Source organism: Chrysemys picta, chromosome 1, assembly GCF_011386835.1.
Source record: "Chrysemys picta bellii isolate R12L10 chromosome 1, ASM1138683v2, whole genome shotgun sequence".
NCBI lineage: Eukaryota > Metazoa > Chordata > Testudines > Emydidae > Chrysemys > Chrysemys picta.
This window is the reverse complement of record NC_088791.1, coordinates 86,359,995-86,387,970: the sequence shown is the minus strand read 5'-3', so window position 1 is coordinate 86,387,970 and position 27,976 is coordinate 86,359,995. Positions and strand designations below refer to the sequence as shown.

The window sequence follows — 27,976 nt, the reverse complement described above, 5'->3', positions numbered from 1 at the left end:
ATTAACCATGGGTGGAGAATGTCATAATTGATATATATGGGTCTGTGATGGGGTATATTCAGCCTTTGCAGCTCCCGGTCGCGGGCCCACAGTCCTATTCCACTGCACCCCAAGGAGGAAAAAAGCAGAGAGTAAGAATCCTCCAAGCTTGCCTAGAGTGGACTCTCCAGAGTGGCCATTTTTGAAACCAGAGAGACCTTGTCCTCCAAGAGATAGAGGGGCTAGCAACAGCCAGTCAGGGCCTTTCTGCCCTGACCTTAGCAGTTCAGTTCCTGGCTGCGACCTGAGAGGCAAGGAAGGGTATGGTATGCCTCTCTTGCCAAAGAAACTTGAAGGATAGACAGAGTTTGTTTTCTGGCTGCATTTTGTATAGCTGGGTTTGCAGGGAGAGGGAGGACCTAAGAACCTTAATGCTGAGATGAGGGTGAAACTAAAGGGGCTGGGTAGGAAAATGCCAGCAGAGTAGCCCCTCTGGACCTAGGCTGGTTGCTGGAGGCTCCATCATGGTTGGCACCTACCCTCCTATCATGGAGCAGCAGCCCAAAAATACCAAAGAGAAGAGGTTAGGCAGACCATACTAACAACCCGGTGGTATGTTTTCACTGTGGGAAGCTGGGGCACTTCAGTCGGTCATGTCATGTCATGGAGTATGATTTCCTAGATTGTGGGGTTACAGAACAGTGCAAAGCTCGGATCTCAATTTTGACCTGTGCCATAAGGCATATGTAGCCCAAGTTGAAATCAGGGGGACGGCATTGTGCCCAGTTTGTGGACTCAGAGTGTTCCCACAACCTTGATTCAAGAGGCTTTGCTCAAACCTAGCACCTTCCAATATGATGACAGTGTGAAGGTGACATATGTACATAGAGTTGTCCACTCCTATCCTACAGGTTGGATGCAACTGAAGGTCAGTGACCACAAAGCAAAAAACCATACCTTTAACAGATATGCCCTTTGAAAGGACAGGGATCAATATTGTGGGTCCTCTAGAAAAAAGCTGCATGGGGACAATATATTGGTCATAGTGGACTATGACACACAATACCCAGAAACAGTCCCTGTGTGCACAGTAATGGCACATTCTGTAGTGAGGGAACTGCTGCAGCTTTTCTTTTGGGTAGGCGTACCCACTGAGATCCTCGCGGATCAAAGGATGAACTTTATGTACTGATTATGAAGGGAAACATGAGCACTCCTAAAGGTTAAACCCCTCTAGACCTCCGTGTACCATGCCCAAACAGATGACCTGGTAGAAAGGTTTAATCGAATCCTGAAAAACATGTTAAAAAAATTGTATCTACGGAGACCTTTGCAATTGGGTCCAATTCCTGACATACTGGTATGAGAGGTGCTGCAGGCATCAACAGGTTTTTTTTTTCCTTTTGATTTACTTTATGGTGGGAAACCCCAGGGAATCCTGGACCTGTTCAAGGAGACGTGGGAAGAGCAGCCTTCCCAAGACCAAAATGAAGTCCAATATGTGGTACAGATGCATGAATACCTACTTCTTCTTCAAATAATGTCCCTATGGGTGCTCCACTCTGTGCGCATACACCCCTTGTGCCTCAGATGGGAGATTTTAGGTAGTAGTGTCCATTCAGCTTGCACCTGTGCCCCATGCAGCCCTGTGCTCAGCAGCGTGACTATATAGAACTGTGCAGGCAAAACACCCTCAGTTCCTTCTCAATTGCCTCAGCCTGAGACAGAGCCTCAGAAGTGTCCAAGTTGAGCTTACTTCAACTGTATTTTTTTCTCTTATCTACTAGTTAGTTAGTACGTAGTGTTAGTTTTCTATTATATATATATCAAGAGAGACATAATAGTTTAGCATAAGGACTGTTGTCCTTTTGTGTCCCTTTTTTCCCTCAGGGGAACTTAAACGCTGTGAGGGCATGTCCAGTTCTGATATTAAGCACTGCCTTTCATGCCAGAAGGCAATCCCGGTGAATGATTGACACTCCCAATGTGTCCGTTGCCTTGTGGAGTCACATGTTTCTCAAAAGTGTAACTTCTGCCTGGCATTAAAATCGAGAGTCAGAAAGAACTGGGAATTTAAGTTTTGTCTCCTGATGACTGAGAGTTTGTGCCAACTGGCTTCTGACCCCAGCCATGGAACCCACCCCATACAACAGTCTCTGAGCAAGTCAATTTCCTCAATTTCCTCAGTGCAGCAATCCCCTAGAGCTTCGAAGAAGAAATCTCTGGAATCTTCTCAAAAGGACTCTAGGAGCTGAGCTTCAAGTTCTCCAGGGAGAGAATCTTCCTAAAGAGACAGTCTCCAATTCAGATGACCATTTCGGCACCTGCTGATCTTCAAGTAGGTACCCACAAAGCTGCAGGTTCCTCACATACCGTGAGGACCAGCAAGCCCAAGGATTCTAAGGGTCCTGGCTCTGGAATATCCAGCAGCAGTGTGATATTGCGAGACTGGCAATCCAGTGGCACTTGTGCCCAAACCAGAAGGCATAACCCAATTCTGTGTGGATTTCTGGGGCTTGAATGTGGCCTCAGAATTTGGCACTCATCCCTGGTGCCAAGTTGACAAACTCTTTACCAGCATGGAAAAGCAAAGTATGTTATAACATTGGATTTGACCAAAGGATTTTGGCAAATACCCTTTTCAGCTGACTCCTGAGAAAAGACACTTTTTCCACCTTTCTGGGCTGTTCCATTTTATAACTGTGCCCTTTGGGTTAAAAAGGGGACCAGCCACCTTTCAGCTTCTTATGGACCTTGTGCTTCTCCACCCCAGGCAATTTGCAACTGCCTATCTGGACAATGTGGCAATATTCAGTGAAGAGTGGCAATCACATGTGGGGCATATAACACCTGTACTGCAGTCACTGAAGGAGATTGGACTCATGGCAAATTTGAAGAAATGTAAATTTGGCATCCAGGAGATCTTGGCTATCTGCAGGGCCGGTTCTAGGGTTTTTGCCACCCCAAGCAAAAAAAAAATTTGGCTGCCCCCCCAGGCTCTCTCTTCCCCCTACCACCCCCCGCACACTCTGCCGCCCCAGCCCTGGGCTCTCTCTTCCCCCCCACCCACACCCCCTGCCTCCCCAGCGCTGGGCTCTCCACCCCACCCCACCCACACCCCCTGTCGCCCCAGCACTGGGCTCTCTTCCCCCACCCACCTGCACCCCCTGCTGCCCCAGTTCTGGGCTCCCCCCCACCAGTGCTGACTCCACCCGCTCCCCCCTCGCCTCCAGCCGGTCCGGCGCTGGCAGGGTCGGGGTAAGCAGCGGGGCGCTCGAGCCGCACCTCAGCCCAGGGTCCCTCCAGCCAGGGCTCCCGCCTCCAGGACCGGCCAGGACCCGTGAGGACAGAGCCGGGGGACTGCCCAAGCGGGGGGATGAGGAGCCAGGGCAGGGTAGCCCCAGAGGGAGCGGAGCCCTGGAGAGCAGGACACGGGCCTCGCCCAGCAGCGCCCTGCCCTCTATGGCCCTGCTGCTGCTGCTTCTGGCCGCCCTGCCGCAGTCCCTGGGCAACTCGGGCCGCTTCGCCCAGCCCCAGCTGTGGAAGCAAAAAAAAAAAAAAAAACAACTCCAGGGACCTCCCAGAGGGTTTCAGACCTGCATGTGACAGAACAGAAACAAAATAAATAAATAAATTTCTGTTCTGTCACATGCAGGTCTGAAACCCTCTGGGAGGTGCCTGGAGGTTTTTTTTTTTGTTTTTTTGTTTTTGTTTTTAATTAACTCAGTCAATTGCTCTGTGTGGGCGGGGGGGCAGGAGGGAGGCCATGTCAGGCTAGTTGCAGGGCGCCTGTCTCTCTCAGGACTCATTGACTAAGGGCAGGGCTGGCTCTAGCATTTTTGCTGCCCCAAGCAGCAAAAAGAAAAGGCCGTGATCGCAATTGGCAGCAATTCAGTGGCAGCTCTACCTCCGCTTCATTCTATATCGGCAATTCGGTGGCAGGTCCTTCACTCCAAGAGGGAGTGAGGGGCCCGCCGCCGAAGAGCCGGATGTGCCACCCCTCTTCATTGGCCACCCCAGGCACCTGCTTGCTATGCTGGTGCCTGGAGCCAGCCCTGACTATCTGGTAGGGATTATCATCAGTTTATTCCCCATTTTGCGACCTTAGCCAGACCATTGACAGATCTTATCAAGACGTCAGCACTGAAAATAGTATTGTTGACACAGGAGTGTCAAGAGCTTTTTTTTTTTTAAAAAAAGACATTTTGTGCCAGTACCTGGTGCTCCAAAGTCCAGATGTTTTGTTACCTTTTATTTTACACACAGACACATCCACCATAGCCTTCGGAACAATACTGTCTCAGAACTTCCAAGGGACAGAACATCCAATCCCATACTTAAGTAGGAAGCTCCAACAATGCAAGACCAAGTACTTCACCATAAAAAGAGAATGCTTGGCCATACGCTGGGCAGTAGTGGCACTATGCTATTACCTCCCGAGAGCCCCATTTGAACTACTCACGGACCACACTCCCTTGAAGTAGATACAGGAGATGAAAAATACCAACTCACGGATTACACAGTGGTAGCTGGCACTTCACCTTATGTCTTTCAATAAAGGTATCACCCAGGAGTCCAACATGAGATCACAGATTTCTTTTCCAAAACAAGAGTGTGATAAATAAGAGGGGGGTAGCTCCCTTTTGTGGACACCCAGCCAGCCAGTTAGCTACAAAATCCCTGTTAGCAGCTATTCTCTACTTGCTTTATCTGTAAAGGGTTAACAAGCCCACAGGTAAAAGGAAAGAAGTGGGCACCTGACCAAAAGAGCCAATGGAGGGCTAGAACTTTTTAAAATTGGGAAAAAACTTCCCTCTGTGTGTTGTGGTTCTCCGGAGAGCAGAGACACAGAGGAGCAATGCTGTAAGCAGCTTTAAGCCAGGTATGATCACAGATCATCAATTCTTACCTCGAACCTACTTATCTGAAGCCTCAGATATGTAAGTAAATTAGGAAATGTCTAGAAAGATGCAATTAGGGTTATTTCTTTTATTTCTCATTGGCTTGTGGACTCCTCTGTGCTTAACCCCAGATGCTTTTCTTTGGTTTAACCTTTAAGCTGAACCTCAAGAGAGCTATCTTGATGCTTAATTTTTGTAATTGTTTCTTTTAAGATCTAGCAAAAAGCCTAAGTTCCAAATGTATTTCCTTTCTTTTTGGGTTTAATAAAATTTACCTTTTTTAAGAACAGGATTGGATTTTTGTGTCCCTAAGAGGTTTGAGCATATTTTGTTTAATTAGCTGGTGGCAACAGCTGATTTCCTTTGTTTTTTTGGGGGGGTGAAATGGTTTGAGGGTACCCCACAGGAAGAAATTCCCAAGTGCGCCTTCCTGGGTTCTCAAAAGGGGAGGGGGGCTGCACTTGGGTGGTGGCAGCATCTACCCATCCAAGGTCAGAGAGAAGCTGTGACCTTGGAAGTTTAATACCAGCCTGGAGTGGGCCGTATTAATTTTTTTAGAATCCTTGCAGGGCCCCATCTTCTGCACTCGAAGTGCCAAAGTGTGAAATCAGCCTTGACAAGGAGGGAACCCTGTCCCTGGGAAGAGCCCCAAATCCTTACTACAGTGGGAGGTATGTGCTGATGGGTGCCCCCTGGACCTACTACACCAGGGGTTCTCAAACTTCATTGCACCACGACCCCCTTCTGACAACAAAAATTACTACATGACCCCAGGAGGGGGAATGGAAACCTGAGCCCTGCTGCCATAGGTGGGGGAGGGCCAAAGACCGAACCCCACTGCCCTGGGTGGGGGGCCCAAAGCCAAAGCCCAACGACTTTAGCCGCAGGCAGGGGGCCTGTAACCTGAGCACTGATGCCCAGGACTGAAGTCCTCAGACTTTGGCCCTAGCAGGTGGGGCTTGGGCTTCTGACTTGGGCCCCAGCAAATCTAAGCCAGCCCTGGTGACCCCAATAAAACAGGGTCTGGACCCACAGTTTGAGAACCGCTGTACTACACCCTGCCCAAAGAAGCAGCAAGCTGAGAGGAAAAGAGCAGTGAAGGGGGGTCATCCAAACTTTTCTAGAGAGGAGTCTCTAGATTATCCATTTTGCAAACCACAGAGACTTGGTCCTCCAAGGGCTAGAGAGTCAGGACCACAAGAAGAGCAGGGGCAAACCTGTAGCTGGGAGTAGTGGAGGAGTTCACAGTGAGGTTCCAGGCCAGGGTCAATACCAAGGGTCAGAGTCTGAGTCAGATTTCAGGATCTGACTCAGGAGACAAAGTCCAAAACAAGCTGAGGTCAAGCCAGGAGTCTGGAAGCAGAAATGGTTGTGGCAGCTATAGGAGATCTGCACTGTTGCCTGTATGCTTCCGGGAATGCCTTTTGTGTTTAGCTAGGGTGGGGAGCCAACCAAGAGCAATGAGGCTGCTGCCTGTCAGACCTCTTGAGACGGGACTTCCCATAGTCTGTCTCCAAGCAGCTCATGGGCAATGGAGCGTAAGCTGGTTCTAGCTGCTACTGAGTGGCAGCATAGAGCTGTCTGCTGCCTGGCAGCTATGTAAGCCTGGGCTCTAGACTTGCTGAGCCTTTTATTGAGGGTCTAGCAACAACTAATCAGGGCCCCGCTGGCCTAAATGAAAGAAGCTGCCTGGCCTTAACAGGTCAGTTGCTGGCTGGGACCAGAGGGGCAAAGGAAATTGAAGGATAGCCAGAGTTTTTCTGGCTGCATTCTACATAGTTGGGTATTCAGGGAGAGAGAGGATCTAAGAACCTTAACCCTGAGATAAGGGTGAAGCTAATGAGGCCCAGGGAGGAAGCAGCAATGAATTGAATCAAGTAGTACATGGCTGATGTTTATAGGGTTCCTGGGTTGAAACCTGGAGTAGTGGGTGGGCCCTGGTTCCCCTACTGGCCACAGGTAAAGTGGCATAAGTCCCAAGTGGGGGACAGACCTTTGGGAGAACATAAGAACAGCCATACTGGGTCAGACCAATGGTCCATCTAGCCCAGTATCCTGTCTTCTGACAGTGGCAAATGCCAGGTAATTCAGAGTGAATGAACAGATCAGGTAATCATCAAGTGATCCATCCCCCGTTGCCCATTCCTAGCTTCTGGCAAACAGGGACACTTCAAAGTATGGTTTTGCATCCCTGCCAATCCTAGCTAAAATTGTTCAGGCTAAAATTCAGCCCAAACAAATGGCTGAATTTTAAGGGCCCAGAGTCAGGGCTGATGACCCTAGCAAGGGCAGAAAGACTGTTTATTTATTGGACTCTTTAATACCCTGGGAAGGAGTTCGTTCAGACTTTGTGACTTGCTTGAGGGCCAAGCCACTAAAGATCCACCAAAGCCAGTTGGTAGCCTACAGGGGGAATCAGAGGGAGAAAAGGACTGTGAGCATTTAAGAGGTGAGTGCCCTGTTACAAGGTCATCCTAAATGAATGCCGGTAAAATCTTTATACTACACTATTGTGCCATTTGTTTATTACTTATTTACAGAAACTATTTTAGAATTTGAAGTGGGGATTAATATGATTTCTCATACCTCTCCATTTGAAAAGCCAGATTGTCTTTGTCATGAGTCCAACTGCTGTGTATAGAATCATAGAATATCAGGGTTGGAAGGGACCTCAGGAGGTCATCTAGTCCAACCCCCTGCTCAAAGCAGGACCAATTCCCAACTAAATCATCCCAGCCAGGGCTTTGTCAAGCCTGACCTTAAAAACCTCTAAGGAAGGAGATTCCACCACCTAGGTAACCCATTCCAATGTTTCACCACCCTCCTAGAGAAAAAGTTTTTCCTAATAGCCAACCTAAACTTCCCCCAAAACTTTAATTGACCCTGACATGATTTGAACACACAGTCTTCTGATCTGGAGTCAGATGCGCTACTATTGCACCACAAGGTCCTGCCTTACTCAGGACTGGTACTGTCTTACTCAGCAAATCTTCCTGTGTATTCAGAGTTCTATTGGCTTACTTCAGTGCAAACAAGTAAGATCTTACTACTGATGGGTATGCAGAACCAAAAGAGCTCTGGGAGAGTGAACTGCATTCTTTCCTGGCCTATGCATCATTAATAGCTGAGGCTAGACAAATTTACATTGGAAATAAGGCATACATTTTTAACAGTGAGGCTAATTAACTATTGGAACATTTTACCAAGGGTTGTGGTGGAGTCTCCATCACTGACCATATTTAAATCAGGATTGGATGCTTTTCTAAAAGTTGTGCTTCAGGAATTTTTGGGAGAAAGTTCAATGGCCTGTGTTATACTAGATAATCACAATAGTCCCCTCTGGTATTGGAATCTCTGTATAGAATTGCTGTCCAGAATTCATATGCAAGACCTCCCCTTTGTCTTCAAATTCTGATCTGTTATACCTGGGTAATTCTACTGAAGACAATAGGGTTGCACACATGTAATTAAGGTATAATTTGAGGCTAGACATGGGACTGCCAAAAATCAGCATTTCAAACCTGATTAGACAGAAAAGCAACCTCATAGGAAAGGCTGTTCTCATAAGATTTCCGGCCCAGGTGCAGATTTAAAATGACTATCCAAGCCTTATGAGATTCATCCATCACGAATAATGCATATTCAGTGTGTTCACAAAAATGTTACAGTAAGTAATGTGTTTGCTTTATTGACGTGTTAGCAGCTTTGCTTGAAACAAGTACTTCCTTCCAACACTGATTCACATGCAAAAAGTGTTTATTGAAAGAAAACGCAGCATAATATGAAAAATATTTGATAACTACTTTAATTGCAGGGAACCGTAAATAACTAATTTTACAAGTCTTACAATGCCTTAAATGTAATTTTAAAAGAAAAATTATCAAACAGGAAATTGCTATCTTGATAGTTTGATGCAGATCAGGCCTGAAGGAAAAAGTGCACTGTTTGAAAGTTTATTGTAGGGTGAGTTTTATGTTTTTAAACTTTGGATGGTTTATTTAGCAGTGTTTTATCTTAACTGTTAAATTAACTGAAGAAATATTTTTAAAACAAGAGTAGAATTTAACTTACAAAAGCTTTAAAACATGCTGGACCTTAGCTGGTGTAGATCACCATAGTTCTATTAAAGTCAATCACGAGGAAATATGTTAAAGGGAATGAGGTCACATTAATGTAGAACTGGAATAAGAGGGATCTGAATCGGGCCCACTACAAGCAGTCTTTACAGATCTTTCCTACTTCAATTCAAAGCTGACTATAGAACAGACATAAGAAACCTACAGCATCAAAGCCTTTGGTGTTTTCATTGAAGGTGGAGCAAATAACAATACCAATAGTTAAGATTGATTGCATATGTCTCTTCCAGTGTAGGTGTGTGCACGCCTTGTGCACAGTTGTCGGATAACTTTTTCCAAGCAGTACCATTGGGGCAACTTGAGCACCCTCTGCTGCCACACACCTCTGCATGCTTGTACACCTCTACCTCGATATAACGCTGTCCTCGGGAGCCAAAAAATCTTACCACATTATAGGTGAAACTGCGTTATATCGAACTTGCTTTGATCCCCCCGGAGTGCACAGCTCTGCCCTGCCCCCCCCCCCCCCCCGGAGCGCTGCTTTACCGCATTATATCCGAATTCGTGTTATACGGGGTTGCGTTATATCGGGGTAGAGGTGTATAAGGACAGAGGCGCCCTGACACCCCTCAGTTCCTTCTCACAGCCAGTGATTGTTGTTGGAGCACTTCCAGTCCTCTATCGCAAGTTTATTTTCCTCACACTTGTATATAGTCTTTTTGTCATTTAGTAGTTAGATATAGAGTATAGCCAGTGTTAGTGATAGGTTTCAGTTTTTAGGTTCTTTTTGGACCAAATTTGATTCTTGGTTCCACCTTTTGCTCTTTATAAGAAATTGCCTGACTCCTCTCAGATGGAGCTCATGCTGTAATCAGGGTTTGCTTTGCCCCAGCCTCTCCAGCCCAAGGGCAAGCCATTTTACTAACAAGGCATTTTACTAACACATTACTAAATAATTCTATCTAACTGCATCCACTGTGTTGATCTTATTGTATGTGATGTTTTTTTCTAACTTGAAGAAGAAAAGGTATGGGGAGGGGGAAAGAAACAGATGAGGCACTGTATGCATATACAGTAGTTACATTTTATGATTACATCCTTGTCCTCAATCAAATGACAGAGGGTAGAGGAGAAAGATTCACTTATGGGATTTGTTTTTAGTGAGAACTGCAGTTTCTCCACTGGCAGCACTGTCAGCACACTAGTAATTGTCCAGGAGTTCAAGGTCCTTTCACATTTTGTAGACCTGGAAATCAATGCAATCATCAGTAATTTATTATTCTTGTCATACTGTATGTTAAATAAAGTTATTCTCTTTTAAACACAGTTTAAAGGTTTGTTTCAGGATCATTTCAGATTTGAATATCTCCTTTTTCAGGGAAGCAATGTAATGGAGGATCAGGATCTGTTGGAAATAGGAATACTTAACTCTGGACACCGGCAAAGAATTCTACAGGCAATCCAGCTCCTTCCAAAGGTATAGTTTCTTTTATTATCTGGATTCCAGTAGTATCACCAAGAGCTTTTAATTCTTAAACACTTTATACCATTCTTAAATAGAAATGTGGACATTGTGAGCCTAATTCTCCACTGCCTTATGCTTTTCCTAGTCAATTACACCATGCAAAGTGGGTGTAAAATGCTACCATTCTGGTTTGGTAGTGATTTACGCCCACTTTGCACAGACTTAAATGACTACACAAGTGCAAAGCAGAGGACAATCAGGTCCCATATTCATGATGCTAATTATTTTAGAAATGATTATAGAAATGTTTGGTTTTTCAATATGTTAACACATAAAGCCAAAAACAAATTAAGTGGGGCTAGGGATGTATTTTAGGACAGCTTTTGCTTATAGATTGTTGCGTCACCTCCGTAAATAAATTTCTGTCTAAATCCCAGACCAATTTTTCTTAATATAGAGGTAAGATTGGAAATACAATTAAGTAACCCCAGAAACTCAAGATATTCCATTATGGATGCAATACGCATCTTTCATATGTGGATTGGAGACTATCAGTAGTTGCTATATTTTGTTTGTCCTGCTGAGTATATGAATTCTGCTCTTCTGATGTGTGATCCTGTAACTTGTACCCATTTTTCCAACGGACTTACGGTGTAGGATGGTGTTCATTGCAGATTGAGAGTGTGTCAAGCATGTTAAGAGACTATGCTTGTATCTTTGGGATTTAAACTACATGCTAGATAGAACACCAAAATTTGCCAATGGGTAGTTCACAGCTGATTGCTAATACCTGCTTTTTGCTAGCTTTGCCTTGTCTGAGAAGATGCACTGGGCATATTGTGACCCTGCAGGGTGTCACATGATATGGGAAGCCACCTAAACGAATGATGTCAGGCAGAAGCTGGAGTTGTATTCTGCCTGAGGCCAAGCAGGGCCCACATGCATATTGGCTCTATAGAAGTCAGAGCAGGAACAAAGCCCATTGTAAAGTGTATGAGTGCGCTGGAGTCTGTGGACAGCATGTATAGAATGATCAAGGTAAAGATGGAGCTCTGTATCCAGTCTCTGACCCCTACGGGGAATGTGTGCAGAGCAAATAAAAGATCTTTGCCGTCTGTGCAATGAAGATGAATTAGGTGAAATAGGCTTTCTGGTGCATGGATGGATAAGGACGGGTGTAGTCTTGGGGCTACTTGTGAAGATAAGATGATCTGGCCTGTATTGAGAAGATGGACTGGAAAAGTGAGCTTCTGGTGCATCCTTGTATGTAGATGGTCACAGTCTGTATGTAGTGCAGCATGGTTAAAGATAGTGATATATATTCCATGGACTGTATTGGGAATAAAGACGGAGGTAAAGATACTAGGAAATAGATTATTTTAGTTTATAGGCAGAGGGTATGTGAGGTGCTGAATTAAGTTTGGTGTTTAAATTTTAACTGTGAATTTCTTGAGTTTCTGGCATTTTTTTAGCTATAACATTATTTTAACTTCATTTTTTACTTTTATTGTTAGCTCTCTACATTGAAATATTTTGTCTATATGTTTCCTTTTATTTAGTGGGGGGGCATGCTTTTTCTTCATCTAACAAAAAAAAAACTAACAGGATTTTGTAATATTTTATGTTAGTGAGATCTGCACTTAATAAATGGGACTCATGAAGATTACAAGCTCTGAAGGCTAGACTTGAAACAGTATACAAGAAATGCCAAAATTAATTCCCACTATCCTGGTTATTTTTATTATTCAGCCCTAGATGTACGAGAAGTTCCTATGCTAAATCCCATCATCTGTTCCATATTTGCAAAACAAATTTGACAAAAAATCCACAACTTGCACAAATACAAAAAATGATAAACGTCCGTTTCTAATTGTGCTTGCTGTATGTGGAGCTAGAGATTCAAAGATTCTGCCACACATACTCCCATTGAGTAGTTACCTTACTTTAGAAGTAGGGACTCCCTGAGGCATGAGGTACTACTCAGTATGTGTAAGGATGGCAGAGTCAAGCTCTAAAGGAACCCTCGAAACCAGCTGTTTCTGAGAACAAATGAGTCATGCAATTTCTTGGTAGAATCCACATTCTGTAAATCTGAGATAGTTAAATTCCTTTGAATGACTGGAATCAGCGCTGTATAACAGTCAGAGGGTGTTTAGAGGTTGCCAGCTGAGGCAAAAAATAGTCCAAAAAGATCATGTTCTTAATGCATCTTTAATGCAGAAATATTATACCAAAACGAAGGAGGATGGAAGCAAAAGCTATGCATCACAACTCTTTATTTAAATGACTTGGCAACACAAGAGAGCTTATACAGAAACAGTACGTCATTTTCTATTCAAAACCCAGGTTTTTTTAAGACAGAGCTGCCAAGGAAGCTATATGACCCATAAATCAGTATTATAACAACTCTTATCTAATAGAGCTCATCCTGGTTATATTCTCAATAGCACACTGCAAATTTTGAAAATCCTTTCACGTCCTGCAGGGAAACGTACAGTGCTAGTATATTTGTTAATCTGTTGATGAGTCCAGCCCCATCATATTTTCAAGATAAGTATATACATTTTTAAGTGGGGTTTTAAGATACGCAACCATGTAAGAACAGCAGGACAATGGAACAGACTGCCTAGGAGGCTGTGGAAACTCCTTCACTGGAGGTTTTCAAAAGGAGGCTGGATAGCCCCCTCTCTTGGATGATTTAGACCCAACAAATCCTGCATCTTGGCAGGGGTTTAGCCTAGAGGACCCTTGCAGTCTCTTCTAACCCTATGGTTCTATGAGTGATGATAGATAAAAAGCTTTTAATTTAATTACTTTTAAAACTTCCCTACTTCCATTCACAATTCTTTTAAAACTTCAAGGGGTTCTTGTGGGGCTTTTTTGTATTTCTCCTCCTGTGATTGTCTATAACTAGAACACCAAAGGAAGGGGAAGTTTTTTTTGAGAAACTCTTATGTCTTGACACTACTTCAAACCCAACTTCTTGCATCAGAAACTACTGGATAAGCTTAGAGAGTAAAATAACAAGTGACAAATCTAATGTTAGACTTTGAAAATGTTGTTTTTTTAAAAGCTTTCCTTTACCTGATCCAACCTTCATTTTTGTGGAAATAGGATTGGAAATGCATCAGAGAGCCAGTAGTGCAAAATGAAAACTGTCCTTTGATACTTAGATGCTGGTTGCCTGCTAAGTAATGAAACTTTTGCATTTCTGACACCAATGAAAGATTTAGGAACTTACCTGCTAACGTTTATAATACACCTCTACCCTGATATAACATGACCCAATATAACACAAATTCGGATATAACTCAGTAAAGCAGTGTTCCGGGGGGGCGGGGCTGTGCACTTTGGCGGATCAAAGCAAGTTCGATATAACGCGGTTTGACCTATAACGCGGTAAGATTTTTTGGCTCCCGAGGACAGCGTTATATTGGGGTAGAGGTGTATTTTAGAATTGGAAAAAAAGAATTTTTTTTTAAATAGACACATTTCATTCTGTACTCCCCTATACTGTATTTATACCAGTATAACAAAGAGGATTTAACCTAGAATCTTTAAAATATGTTACTATTTTTCCCTTAGTAATGATTTATCTAAGGAGAAATTGGTTGAGAGACTAGAGTATAGCATGGATATAACAGATAAACATAGTTGGAATCATCCAATCAGATTACTGCATTCATAATGCCATTTTTTAATTATAGTGTTGGGTTGGAGATACTGGACCAAATTCTGGTCACTTACTGATGTACATGTGGAGTAACTCCACTGAAGTTAATAGAGTTACTCAAGATTTATAAGAGTCTAAATGAGAGCAGCATATAGCTCATTACTATTAGTTTAGGGTGAGAAGGAAATTTCTGTACAATTATAACTTGTGAAATTATATTGTGAAATGGTCCTAGCTTGAGGGCAAATTTCTTAACAGAGTTTGACAAAATCTGGGCATTTGTTTCTGAGTGAAGGGAAATATATTAAATAAAGAGCCCAAAGAATTAAAGATGTTAACATAGCTCAGTCACTGTCCAACATTAAATAGTTTTAAACAAGTTTGGGGCTTGGTATACAGAGACCTTAGCATGCTTAGCATGATGGCAAATGCACCATTAAACATTCTTTTAAAGTTTTATTAACGATACAGAAAAGAAAGAAAAACAGTTAAAGCTTTTGAAATGTAAAGTATTAAATACAGTTTTTATTTTAACAAAACCCCTTTTTCCCTTTCCCTGAAGAGTTTTTTAGAAAGAAAGGCCCCTCGTTCGACAGTTTCTTAGATGGTATTAATGATTGTAACTGCTGCCTTTCTGGGGAAAGGAGAAATTAGTTGAGATGGGCTGGAGCTGTGGATGATGATGATACAGACCAGTCCTGTTTCCTATAAAGACAAAACAAGACAGTCACACACAAAAGGAGATAGAAAAGAATAGCAAAGATAAAAAATGCAGCTTCTCTCTCTGGTGTTGAAGCCTCACTGCTGGAAAAACACAAGCCAACACATAGTCTTATCACTGATCAGCCACTCTGGCAAACTTTTACCAGCTGTTTTAGGGCATTGTTTTTAGTTGCCTCTTTAGTCACAGGCTTACAGCAATGTTGCCAGCTAAGCCAGACTCTTATTACACAAAAGGCAAAAGAAGAGAGATAGGAAAGAAAAGAAATGAGGTGGGGAAGGGAAAGGACACACGGGAGGGAGGAAGGGAGAAGTGGGAGATGAAGTCCCATCCCAGGTAACATTTGGGATTTAACCAGTGCCAGTGGAGGTGGCGGTGTCATTTGGGTCCTTCTTTTTGGCCCAGTCTGGTCAAGACATTTCTCAAGATTAGGCCAAAGAAGGTCCCCGGAGATAGTGGAGGTGGCAACCCTGATGATAAAGCTTGCTGCAGTGGTTATTGGCAGACAGTTGCTTCTGCTAATCTTTCCCAAAAGTCTCTTCTTTTTAAGAACCCCAAAAGGAAGTGTTGGGTGGAAGAGTCTGCCCTCTTAGTATTTTGTCCACCAATAGGCCTAATTTCTGACATACCGATTTTGGTCCATTGATTTCTGGTCTTCTGCTCCTCTTGATTACCAGTCACAATTTCAACACCGTTTTTGTGGGGTATTAGTAAAACTCTTTCTGTTTAAATTATTCAGTCTTTTTGTCTCCTCCTTACATCTTTTCTTAATGATCCGTTATATAAAATTGTTTGTGACCATTTATGAATTTTTGCTCACTTTTTACAGTTTAGTTTACAATTAGGGTAAATTTGTAGGCCCAATTATCACAACATAATTACAAAATAGAAGTTAAGTTTTAGGGGTGGAATTTTCAAAAGCACTTACTAAGTGAATAGGAAGTACAAGTCCCATTTGAAGAGGGAATTCACACAGAGCACAGGTAAAAGGAAGCACAGACAAGTATAGAGATATACGGGGACACTTAGTGCACAGCAGGCTAGTGTGGATAGATCTACATCCCAGCTTGCTGCAAACTAAATGTCAGCGTAGAAAAGTCCTTAATTAGGCACTTTTGAAAATTTTACCCTTAGGCAAGAATGGACCTGTCCAGATCCTTGATGGTTGGGACAAGTCATTTGATATGGAGAATGAGAAGCTAATGAAAGGGTTTGAAGGAACATTTGGAGGAACAGGATAGTCATGTGATTTTTTTTTTAACTCCATTGTTTTGGACAGAATGGAGAGTGAGGTGAGAGGTTACAGCTGTCTTTGTTGGTAGTATCAGCAAGAGGCTAAGGACCAGCTGTGTCAAATTGTCCTCTTACTCTTAGAGGTGCTCCCTGCAGGTCAATGTTTGAGGTATGTTGGTGGTGTAGTGTGGGGAAGCCTGCCCTGCTACTGTCCTTACTATACCACTGTCCTTTCATGACACTACAATCACAAGGAAATACTTTATAATGACCACTAAACATTGAATCATAACAGTAGATCTGGAATTAACGTTCAAAACTGTTTGCATCAACAGCAAAACAACAAGTTTTCTCACCATTGTCTATTCACATCACTGCTAAAAAACACACTCACATTGTATGAAAAACAAAACAAACAAAAAGAACCTCCTAGCTGCAAAGAAGGTTTGTAGCTTACTGTATTATATACAACAGGAATGGTGTTCATAGCTATCTAATCGAATTCAGTTGTATTTTTTAATGTGTAATTCCCTTAAAAAGGCACACAAGATGTCCAAAACTAACAACAAAAATTGCAAATAAGTCACATAGCCTCTTCAATCAAATCTTTATTTCCTATGTTGTGTTTGGCTATGCCTTTGGGGAAAATACTGTTCTTTAAAAGACACCATACACACAGGATTCCTACTTTTGAGTCTTAGGCCTGGTCTACACTAGGCGTTTATGTCGAAGTTAGCGCCGTTACATCGAATTAACCCTGCACCCGTCCACACCGCGAAGCTATTTAGTTCGACATAGAGGTCTCTTAAATTCGACTTCTGTACTCCTCCCCGACGAGGGGAGTAGCGCTAAATTCGACATGGCCATGTCGAATTAGGCTAGGTGTGGATGGAAATCGACGCTAATAGCTCCGGGAGCTATCCCAGAGTGCACCACTCTGTTGACGCTCTGGACAGCAGTCCGAGCTCGGATGCTCTGACCAGCCACACAGGAAAAGCCCCGGGAAAATTTGAATTCCTTTTCCTGTCTGGGCAGTTTGAATCTCATTTCCAGTCTGGACATCGTGGCGAGCTCAGCAGCACTGGCAACGATGCAGAGCTCTCCAGCAGTGATGGCCGTGCAATCTCAGAATAGAAAGGGGGCCCCAGCATGGACTGATCGGGAAGTCTTGGATCTGATCGCTGTGTGGGGCGATGAGTCCGTGCTTTCCGAGCTGCGCTCCAAGAAACGGAATGCAAAGATCTACGAGAAGATCTCTAAAGACATGTCAGAGAGAGGATACAGCCGGGATGCAACGCAGTGCCGCGTGAAAATCAAGGAGCTGAGACAAGGCTACCAGAAGACCAAAGAGGCAAACAGATGCTCCGGATCCCATCCCCAGACATCCCGTTTCTACGAGGCACTGCATTCCATCCTAGATGCGGCCGCCACCACTACCCCACCACTGACCGTGGACTCTGAGGATGGGATATGGTCCACGGCCGGTTCCTCGGGCATGTTAGCGGACGGGGAAGATGAGGAAGGAGATGAGGAGGACGAGGCAGTCGACAGCGCTTACAACGCTGATTTCCCCGACAGCCAGGATCTCTTCATCACCCTTACAGAGATCCCCTACCAACCATCCCCAGCCGTTAACCCGGACACAGAATCTGGGGAAGGATCAGCCAGTAAGTGTTTTAAACATCTAAACATTTATTTTTAACAGAACAGGAATATTAAGAATAACAACAATGGGTTTCTCATGATTAGTTTGCCCTAGGCGCTTAACGTTTCAGTCCTGGGCAGTGCAACTATTGAAAAAAAATCTAACAATGTCCGGTTTAGCATGATTGTTCTGCCCAAGCCGCTCTACTGTTTAGTCCCTGCCAGTGCAGCTACAGTAAAATGCGGTCTATATGTCCGGGGATAGAGCAGAAATACTCCTGGGACATCTCGAGGAAGCTCTCCTGGAGATAATTGGAAAGCCGTTGCATCAAGTTCCTGGGGAGAGCGGCCTTATTGGGTCCTCCGTAGTATGACACGTTTCCGCGCCACGAGACAATCAAGTACTCAGGGATCATTGCCCTGCACAGCAGGGCGGCATACGGCCCTGGTCTTTGGAGGCTTTCCCGAAGCATTCTTTCTTTATCGCTGTCTGAGATCCTCATCAGGGTGATGTCGCTCATGGTGACCTGCTTTGAATTAGGTAGGGGAATGTTAGTGTTGGGACTGCTTGCCCGTTCCTTTACAGAACTGTAACCGCTGGTTTGCAGCCACGCGGTGGAGGCGGGAGAGGGGCAGCCTACAGGGATCGTTCCCGGGGACAGCCGCGAGGGGGTGGGACAGGGGCAGAGTTCCTGCTTGCCGGATTGCTGGCAGCAGGGACTGACATTGCTTTCAATGTGAAAAGGAGGCCAGTGCAAATATTAAAGTTTTAAGCTGCCACAAGTCTACGGCTTACCATGTCTGCCTGCTACACAAATTCCGGTGTCCTGCCCCGCTTCTCAGATCTGCTGTGCAAGACCCCAGGCACTGAATGCGAAGGCCGAGAATTCGACCTTGTCCTGAGTGCGCATGTGATAGGTGCTGTGCATGGTCTTGTTCACAGAGAAAGACTATGTTCTTTGTTCACAACTACATTTATCTTTCTGAGGAATTCACTCCCTTTTTCCCATTCCCACAGCCACATCTGTGACTGTCTCACAACCTAGCGTGGCATCACACTCCCAGAGGCTAGCGCAGATTAGGCGTAGGAAGAAGAGGACATGTTCTCGGAGCTTATGGGCTGCTCCCGAGCCCAGGCAGCACAGCAGACCCAGTGGCGGGAGAACTTGTCCCAAATGCACCAAGCACACATGGAACGGGAGGAGAGGTGGCGGCAGGAAGACCAGCAGGCGACTCAAACGCTGCTTGGACTAATGAGGGAGCAAACGGACACGCTCCGGCGCCTTGTGGATGTTCTGCAGGAACGGAGGCAGGAGGACAGAGCCCCGCTGCAGTCTATCTGTCACCAAGTCCCATACCCCCCTCACCCAAAGTGCAAAGAAGGAGGGGCGACAGAGTCCGTGCAAACTCTCACTCCACCCCTGCAGACAGCTCTAGTAGTAGAAGGCTCTCATTCCCCAAAATTTGACAAGTTCTTTCCTTTCCGCCTCACACAAGCCCCCGTCCAAGTTTCACTTCCCAGTTCCATGTGTAGTTGCTAATAAAAAATACGTTTCTGTTAATTACTGTTTCCATCATGTTCTTTTGGAGGAGGGGGGGAAGGGGGTTGGTAATTGGACAGGACAGTCACCTTTGGCAGGGTACATAGGCGGGGGCAGGTCCAGCAGCAGGGCACATACACAGTGCAGTCACTACTTACCCTGGTCAGTCTGGGAGGTGGTTTTCATGTTCTGTGGTGGGGGGTGGGTTGCTCTGTGACTTTGTGGTGGGGGAGGGCAGTTACAGATCTTATGCGGCGGTCCTTATCCTGGATCACAGAGCCACGCAGCAGGGGATCTGTAACCGTCCTCCCCCTGCCACAAAGTCACATAGCCCCCCCATACACACAGTCCCGATCAGGAGGGGTGACAGGCTCCGTTGAAACAACCAGTCCACCACAGCGGAGCCTGTCAATCCTGGAGTTTAGAAGCGTCATTTGCATCACTACACTACACCCGCTCCCCACCACAGTCTGCGTCCCAGGTTTAAAACATTCCCGCGAAAACAGTAATAAAGAAAACTGTGTTCATTAACAAAGTAGAAATGATTTTATTTCTAAACGTGTGTTGGAAGGGGGTGAAGGGGGTATGTAAATGGAGATGATAGTCAACATTAACTGGGTAAAGGAACGGGGGCAGGTTCAGCTTCTCTGTACACTAACTTAAAAGTCACAGGTTACCCTGCTCAGTCAGGAACCTAGCTTTCAAAGCCTCCCGGATGCACAGCGCGTCCCGCTGGTCTCTTCTAATCGCACGGCTGTCTGGCTGGGCGTAATCAGAAGCCAGGCTATTTGCCTCAACCTCCCACACCGCCATAAAGGTCTCCCCCTTGCTCTCACAGAGATAGCAGCTTGCTGTGTGCTCCACAATAACAACGGGGATATTGGTTTCGCTGAGATCACAGCGAGTCAGTAAGCTTCTCCATCTCCCCTTGAGATGGCCAAAAGCACACTCCACCACCATTCTGCACTTGCTCAGCCGGTAGTTGAAGAGTTTTTTCACTGTCCAGGGCGCCAGTATAGGGCTTCATGAGCCAGGGCATTAGCGGGTAGGCTGGGTCCCCGAGGATGACTATAGGCATCTCCACATCCCCAACAGTTATTTTGTGGTCCGGGAAGTAAATACCTTGTTGCAGCCGTCTAAACAGACCAGAGTTCCTGAAAACACGAGCGTCCTGAACCTTGCCCGGCCATCCGACATAGATGTTCGTAAAACGTCCCCTGTGGTCCACCAGTGCTTGCAGCACCATGGAAAAGTAGCCCTTTCTGTTAATGTACTGGCTGGCCTGGTGGTCCGGTGCCAGGATAGGGATGTGAGTTCCATCTATGGCCCCACCGCAGTTTGGGAATCCCATCGCTGCGAAACCATCTATGATCGCCTCCACGTTTCCCAGGGTCACTACCTTTGACAGCAGTACATCAACGATTGCCTTGGCTACTTGCATCACAACAACCCCCACGGTAGATTTGCCCACGCCAAAGTGGTTCGCGACTGACCGGTAGCTGTCTGGCGTTGCAAGCTTCCAGAGGGCTATGGCCACTCGCTTCTGGACAGTCAGGGCTGCTCGCATCCGGGTGTCATTGCGCTTCAGGGCAGGGGACAGCAACTCACAAAGTTCCAGGAAAGTTCCCTTCCGCATGCGAAAGTTTCGCAGCCACTGGGATTCATCCCAGACCTGCAGCACTATGCGGTCCCACCACTCAGTGCTTGTTTCCCGGGCCCAGAATCGCCGTTCCACGGCATCAACATGACCCATTGCCACCGTGATGTCCTCGGCGCTGGGTCCCGTGCTTTCTGAGAGGTCTGTGCTACTCTCAGACTTCAGGCCCTCACCGCCTGACTTATCTGCATCTGCCTCAGGGAAAGGTGGATGATAAGCTGCGAGGCGTTGAGAACGGCCACAACTGCAGCGATGGTCGCAGCGGGCTCCATGCTCGCAGTGCTGTGGCGTCCGCGCTGTCACTGACTAGAAAAGTGCACGAACTGATTTCCCGCCAGCGCTTTCAGGGAGGGAGGGCGGGAGTGATGGACGGATGACGACAGTTACCCAAAAGCACCCTCGACACATTTTTTTTACCCAGAAGGCATTGGCGGCTCCACCCAGAATTCCAATGGGCAGCGGGGACTGCGGGAACTGTGGGATAGCTGCCCACAGTGCACCGCTTCCAATGTCGACGCTTTCCCCGTTAGTGTGGATTCACAAAGTCGAATTACTGTCCTTAGTGTGGACACACACGTTCGACTTTGCAATATCGATTCCAAAAATTCGATTTAAGTAAAATCGAACTACTCTCGTAGTGTAGACATACCCTTAGCTTCCTTGGGTAAGACATGTTGGAACTCCCCTTGTTCTCAGATTTTTTTGTACTCCAAGGACATCTGTAGTTGGATATGAGCCCTTTCCTGTGATCTATTTCAGCTACTATTGGCTCATTTCCCTTCAGAATCTTCAGTCATTCCTTTCTAACTGCAGTTAGAAGTTGTGCCCCAGATTTTTCCCAGTGGTGCTGCAGCTCTTTCTAGGACACTGTCTTACTTCAGGCAGTCCTCTTTATTCTGTATTGGTCTCTGTCTTCTCAGTTGTTCCAATTAATCAGCTTTCAACTGGTACTTAACCTTTTGTCTTGAGTTTCCTTTGAAGCTTCAGTTGTTTTTTTTCTTATTGAAGTCTGGGGTTTGAAGCAACTGCTCTTTGTCTGCCTATAGAAGTTCAGAACAGTTGCTTCTTCCAAATACTCTGCCTGTGATAGCTTTGACCAATGGCTTTGTCTTCCACTCTTGGGAGGTTTTTCAGGGAATAATCAGCAGGAAAATTCTCTCCATCTCCGCCTCACCACATAGAATGTGAGTTTTCTTTTGTGCTTTTTGGATAATAGACTTCCAGTCCAGAGACCCCTGCCACCAGATCCCTGCAGACATAACTCCAAACTTGGCCTAATTTGTTAAGGCACATTCTCCTGATCGATGAGAAGGCTCCAGAATCTCTATAGGGTATCTCATTTATCTGACTGGAAGGATATGTTACAATTAAAATGTGCAAGAGCACTTAAGTCCTGAAGCATAGAGAATTGGTGGTGGTGAAGAAGAACCCAATATACCAATGAAGATTGCTGAACACTTTACTACCAGTCAGGAAAATACTCTGGTGCTCTGGCACCTCTGCCTTTGTGTGCCAGGGTTAGGCGGGTTTAGTGCCCTTTGTATCTGCCTCAGTGCATAAGCACCAAGCAGAAGCACTCCAGAATCTCTGCCTAGGTGCAACACCGTATTAGTGAGGAGATATCTAACTATAAGGGCCCCATAGAGATGAGGTGCTTCACGCTCATTAGAGCCATAGAAGTAAGTTGCACCTCTGTGCAACCGCACCAGAGAAGTGAGATGCCTTGAACTTGGGGCACAGGCGTTATGGAGGTGAAATGCCTCTGCACTGGAACCTCAGCTTTGGAACATAAGTACTTTGGAGCCTCCATCTTGGTGCCGCAATGCTGAGGTGCCTCAGCACATTGACGCCTTTATATTAGCACATCAGTACCACTGCAACTGGGTTGCCCTGGCTCTCCAGTAACTAGACTCTGATGTGCATTGGCTTCGTGGTGATTAGGTAGGCTGGAGCTTCACATTGTATCTTGAGGAGGAGCACCTTAGAGTCTAGCAGTCAGAGCTTAGGTACCATGAATAAGAGGTGCTCCATCATGAAGCTATGTTATATGACAGCAGTGGCGCCCTTCTATCTCTAGACATCAGGTAGCCCAGCACAGTACTGGAATACTAGTGCCTTTTCAAACTTCCCTAGTATTGTGTGCAGGAAAAAATGTTGTAGAACTAGCCATGCTTGAACTTGCCCGGTGTGTTCTGCTCTAAGGAGAAGTTTTGGAACATTGGCATCTACTCTCAATTCCCATATATTCTCAGTGCACAAAATTTGGATTGATGGAATATTATGAAATTGTTTGGTAGGTGTGCTTAGACCTTTTTATTATATTAAAAGAAACACATTTCTCCATATCAGAGTACTCATCCATGAGTTACCTTCAGGACCTTATTGGCATTAAGGCATAGTATCCAAGGGTGAGTTTTTGATGCTCTGACAAATCCCACGTACAGTGACTCCATTAAATGCCCTATCTGACATGGGAGCCAAGCTGCTCTGCTCAACATAGATGCTTTGTTTCATTGCCTAGTTGCTAGCCCTAATTCAACTTTTCCTTCATTAGTCTCAGCTCAGGATATTAGAGGTGCCATTTTCTTCTTCGAGTGCTGTCCCTGTGGGTGCTCCACTTTAGGTGTCGGTGCATCCTGGCACCGCTGATCAGAGACTTTTGGTAGCAGTGCCTGGCTGGGATGTGCGTGCGCAGTAGCCGCCTTGTGGTACTATTGGCACTCACGCATCCCAACCCCTTCAGTTACTTTTCAACCATCCTTGGCTGCAGGTGGAGCTCCAACGGCGGTGTCTTAAAATGACCTAAAATGGAGAAATAGAACAATTTAAATAGCAATTAGGGTTTAATTAGTTATAGTTAGTAGGTAGTGTAGAAATAGTCTTAAGCTTCAGTTTAAAACAATTTAGACTTCAAAAAACAAACACACAACTCGGAGAGATTCCTCTCCTTTATTTCTGTTTAATTAGAAAATTAGAAAAAGATAATGCCAGGTTTGGCTGGATTCAAAAGATGCACTTTGTGCAACGACGTGATGCCCCTCTCAGACGGCCACTCATAGTGCGTCCGTTGCTTAGGGGAAGTGCACATTGCCCAGAAATGCGCCCACTGCAACAACCTCAAAGCCAAAGCCAGAGCGAGGCGAGACAGGGATCTTAGACTAAAAATGATCCTAACAGAAAAATCCCTTACTCCTCCATCGGACACTAGCAAGCCCACAGGAAGGGAGTCTCCAGGCATCTCCTCCCTGGATAGAACAAATACCCTTTCCTCTCAGTCACCTCTTCGGGTGTGATGTTTTGGCTTTGTGCCATCCTTCTAAACAATTCTTGGAATTGTTTTGAGTTGTCCACTACTGTGGGTGGGCAGGGGGACCATGACTGACTCATTTGGGGATGAAGAGGAGCTATGTTCTGGTGAGAGTTCCTGTGTAGTGTCTTCCAACTCCTCTATTGTGTCCTCAGGTGCCTCAGAGGGTCCTGTGGCCGTCTCTGTAGGGGGTCGTATCTGCTTTCTTTGAATCATAGAAGATTAGGGTTGGAAGAGACCTCAGGAGGTCATTTAGTCCAACCCCCTGCTCAAAGCAGGACCAACCCCAACTAAATCATTCCAGCCAGGGCTTTGTCAAGCCAGGCCTTAAAAATGTCTAAGGATGGAGATTCCACCACTTCCCTAGGTAACTCATTCCAGTGCTTCACCACCCTCCTAGTGAAATAGTTTTTCCTAATATCCAACCTAGATCTCCCCCCCTGCAACTTGAGACCATTGCTCCTTGTTCTGTCATCTGCCACCACTGAGAACAGCGTCGGTCCATCCTCTTTGGAACCCGCCCCCTTCAGATAATTAAAGGTTGCTATCAAATCCCCCGTCACTCTTCTCTTCGGCGGTCTGGGCAACACTCACACTGGGTAAAAGGACTACTAGAGCCTCCCCGGGGATAGTGCTTGGGGTGTGCTATAGACCGCCGGGATCGACCCAGGATATGGATAAAGAACTATTTAATGTGTTTAGAGAAGCAAATACTAATAGGAACTGTGTAATTATGGGGGACTTTAACTTCCCGGATATAGATTGGGGAACAAACGGTAGTAGCAATAATAGGGCTCAGATGTTCCTAGATGTGCTTGCTGATCATTTCCTTCATCAAGTGGTAGCCGAACCGACGAGGGGGGAGGCCATTTTAGATTTGATTTTGGTGACTAGTGAGGACCTCGTTGAGGAAGTGGTAGTAGGGGACAACTTGGGCTCCAGCGATCATGAGCTAATCGGGTTTAAACTAAACGGAAGGAGTAACAGAATTAAATCAAAGACTAGGGTTTATAATTTTAAAAAGGCCAATTTTAACAAACTAAGGGGACTAGTAAGGGAAGTGGATTGGGCAAACATATTAATGAATCTTAAGGCAGATAAAGCCTGGGATTACTTTAAGTTAAAGATGCATGAGCTGTCAGAGGCCTGTATTCCAAAAAAGGGAAAAAGATTACTAAGCAAGAGATTTAGACCGAGCTGGATGAGCAACCGACTCAAAGGGGCGATTAGGAAAATACAGAAAGCGTACAAAGAGTGGAAGAGGGGAGGGATCAGTAAGGAAACTTACCTTAGTGAAGTCAGAGCATGTAGAGATAGAGTGAGAAAGGCCAAAAGCCGTGTAGAGTTGGACCTAGCGAGGGGAATTAAAAGCAATAGTAAGAGGTTTTACAGCCATATAAATAGAAAGAAAGCAAAGAAGGAAGAAGTAGGACCGCTGAAGACTATAGCCGGAGAGGAGATTAAAGATAATCTAGGCATGGTGCAATATCTCAACGAATATTTTGCATCGGTGTTTAATGAGGCCAATGAAGGTATTAGGGATACTAGCACTGTGACAGAGGGGCAAACAGAATGGGGGATTACCATCTCCGAGGTAGAAACAAAGCTCGAACGCCTTAATGGGGCTAAGTCGGAAGGACCGGACGATCTTCATCCGAGAATATTGAAGGAATTGGCGTGAGAAATAGCAGGCCATTAGCGATAATATTTAATGAATCTGTAAACTCGGGGGTGGTTCCGTTAGACTGGAGAATAGCTAATGTGGTTCCTATCTTCAAGAAAGGGAAAAAAAGTGATCCGGGTAACTACAGGCCTGTTAGTTTAACATCTGTAGTGTGCAAGGTGCTGGAGAAAATTCTGAAAGAGAAACTAGTTGAGGACCTTGAGGTTAATGGCAAGTGCGATAAATTACAACATGGTTTTACGAAGGGCAGATCCTGTCAAACGAATCTGATCTCCTTCTTCGAGAAAGTAACGGACTTATTAGATAAGGGAAATGCGGTGGACCTAATATACCTGGATTTCAGTAAAGCGTTTGATACTGTACCCCATGAGGAATTATTGGTTAAGCTGGAAAAGATGGGGATCGATATGAAAATCCAGAGGTGGATAAGGAATTGGTTAATGGGGAGAATGCAGCGGGTCGTTTTGAAGGGTGAACTGTCAGGTTGGAGGGAGGTTACCAGTGGAGTTCCTCAGGGTTCAGTTTTGGGACCCATTTTATTTAATCTATTTATAACTGACCTCGGAACCGATTGCAGGAGTGGACTGATAAAGTTTGCGGATGATACGAAGGTGGGAGGCGTTGCCAATTCGGAGGAGGATAGGGATATTCTTCAGGGAGACTTGAATGAGCTTGTGAATTGGAGTATCAGAAATAGGATGAAATTTAATAGTGAAAAGTGTAAGGTGATGCATTTAGGGATGACTAACAACAATTTTAGTTACAAGCTGGGGACGCATTGGTTAGAAGTAACGGAAGAGGAGAAGAACCTAGGGGTTCTTGTAGACCGGAGGATGACTATGAGTCGACAATGTGACGTGGCTGTGAAAAAAGCCAATGCGGTCTTGGGATGCATTAGGCGAGGTATATCTAGTAGGGATAAGGAGGTGCTGCTTCCGTTGTATAAGGCGCTGGTGAGACCTCATTTGGAGTACTGTGTGCAGTTCTGGTCTCCCATGTTTAAAAAAGATGAACTCAAATTGGAACGGGTGCAGAGAAGGGCCACTAGGATGATCAGAGGAATGGAAAACCTGTCGTATGAAAGGAGACTAGAGGAGCTCGGGTTGTTTAGTCTGACAAAACGAAGGCTGAGGGGGGATATGATTGCTCTCTTTAAATATATCAGAGGGATAAATACCAGGGAGGGAGAGGAATTATTCCAGCTTAGTACTAATGTGGACACGAGAACGAATGGATATAAACTGGCAGTGGGGAAGTTTAGGCTTGAAATTAGACGAAGGTTTCTGACCGTCAGAGGGGTGAAATATTGGAACGGTCTTCCAAGGGAAACAGTGGGGGCAAGGGACCTGTCTGGTTTTAAGATTAAATTAGATAAGTTTATGGAGGGAATGGTTTAATGCTAAAACATATTAGCTGAGGAATACCGAGCAATAGCAGGTAAATAGTATAATGGCTAACAAGGGTCAGGCTGGAGACTCTTGCCTACATGCTCGGGGTCTTACTGATCGCCATATTTGGGGTCGGGAAGGAATTTTCCTCCAGGGTAGATTGGCTGAGGCCCTGGAGGTTTTTCGCCTTCCTCCACAGCATGGGGCAGGGATCGCTAGCAGGAGGGTTCTCTGCCAATTGAAGTCACCAAGACACAGGATTTGGGGACTTCATCAGCAGAGTCAAGGGAAGGGTAGGGACGGTTTTGTGGCCTGCAGCATGCAGGGGGTCAGACCAGATGATCATAATGGTCCCTTCTGACCTTAAAGTCTATGAGTCTATGAGAACAGTGTCGGTCCATCCTCTTTGGAACCCGCCCCCTTCAGATAATTAAAGTTTGCTATCAAATCCCCCGTCACTCTTCTCTTCTGCAGATTAAATAAGCGCAGTTCCCGCCGCCTCTCCTCATAAGTCATGTGCTCCAACGCCCTAATCATTTTTGTTGCCCTCCCCTGGACTCTCTCCAATTTGTCCACATCCCTTCTGTAGTGGGGGGCCCAAAACTGGATGCAGTACTCCAGACGTGGCTTCACCTGTACTGAATAGATGGGACTAATCACTTCCCTCAATCTGCTGGCAGTGCTCCTACTAATGCAGCCCAATATGT

General features: G+C 45.3%; 1 protein-coding gene across 12 annotated transcripts in view; it reads left to right on the top strand.

Moving 5' to 3' along the window:
* Positions 1–27,976, top strand: part of ANKS1B (ankyrin repeat and sterile alpha motif domain containing 1B) — a 771,828-nt gene that overhangs the window by 492,976 nt on the left and 250,876 nt on the right. For all 12 annotated transcript variants that reach the window (XM_065561011.1, XM_065561005.1, XM_065561000.1 and 9 more), the window contains one exon: positions 10,335–10,433. In XM_065561011.1, the coding sequence (XP_065417083.1) occupies positions 10,335–10,433 (99 nt within the window). The remainder of the gene's footprint in view (positions 1–10,334; positions 10,434–27,976) is intronic.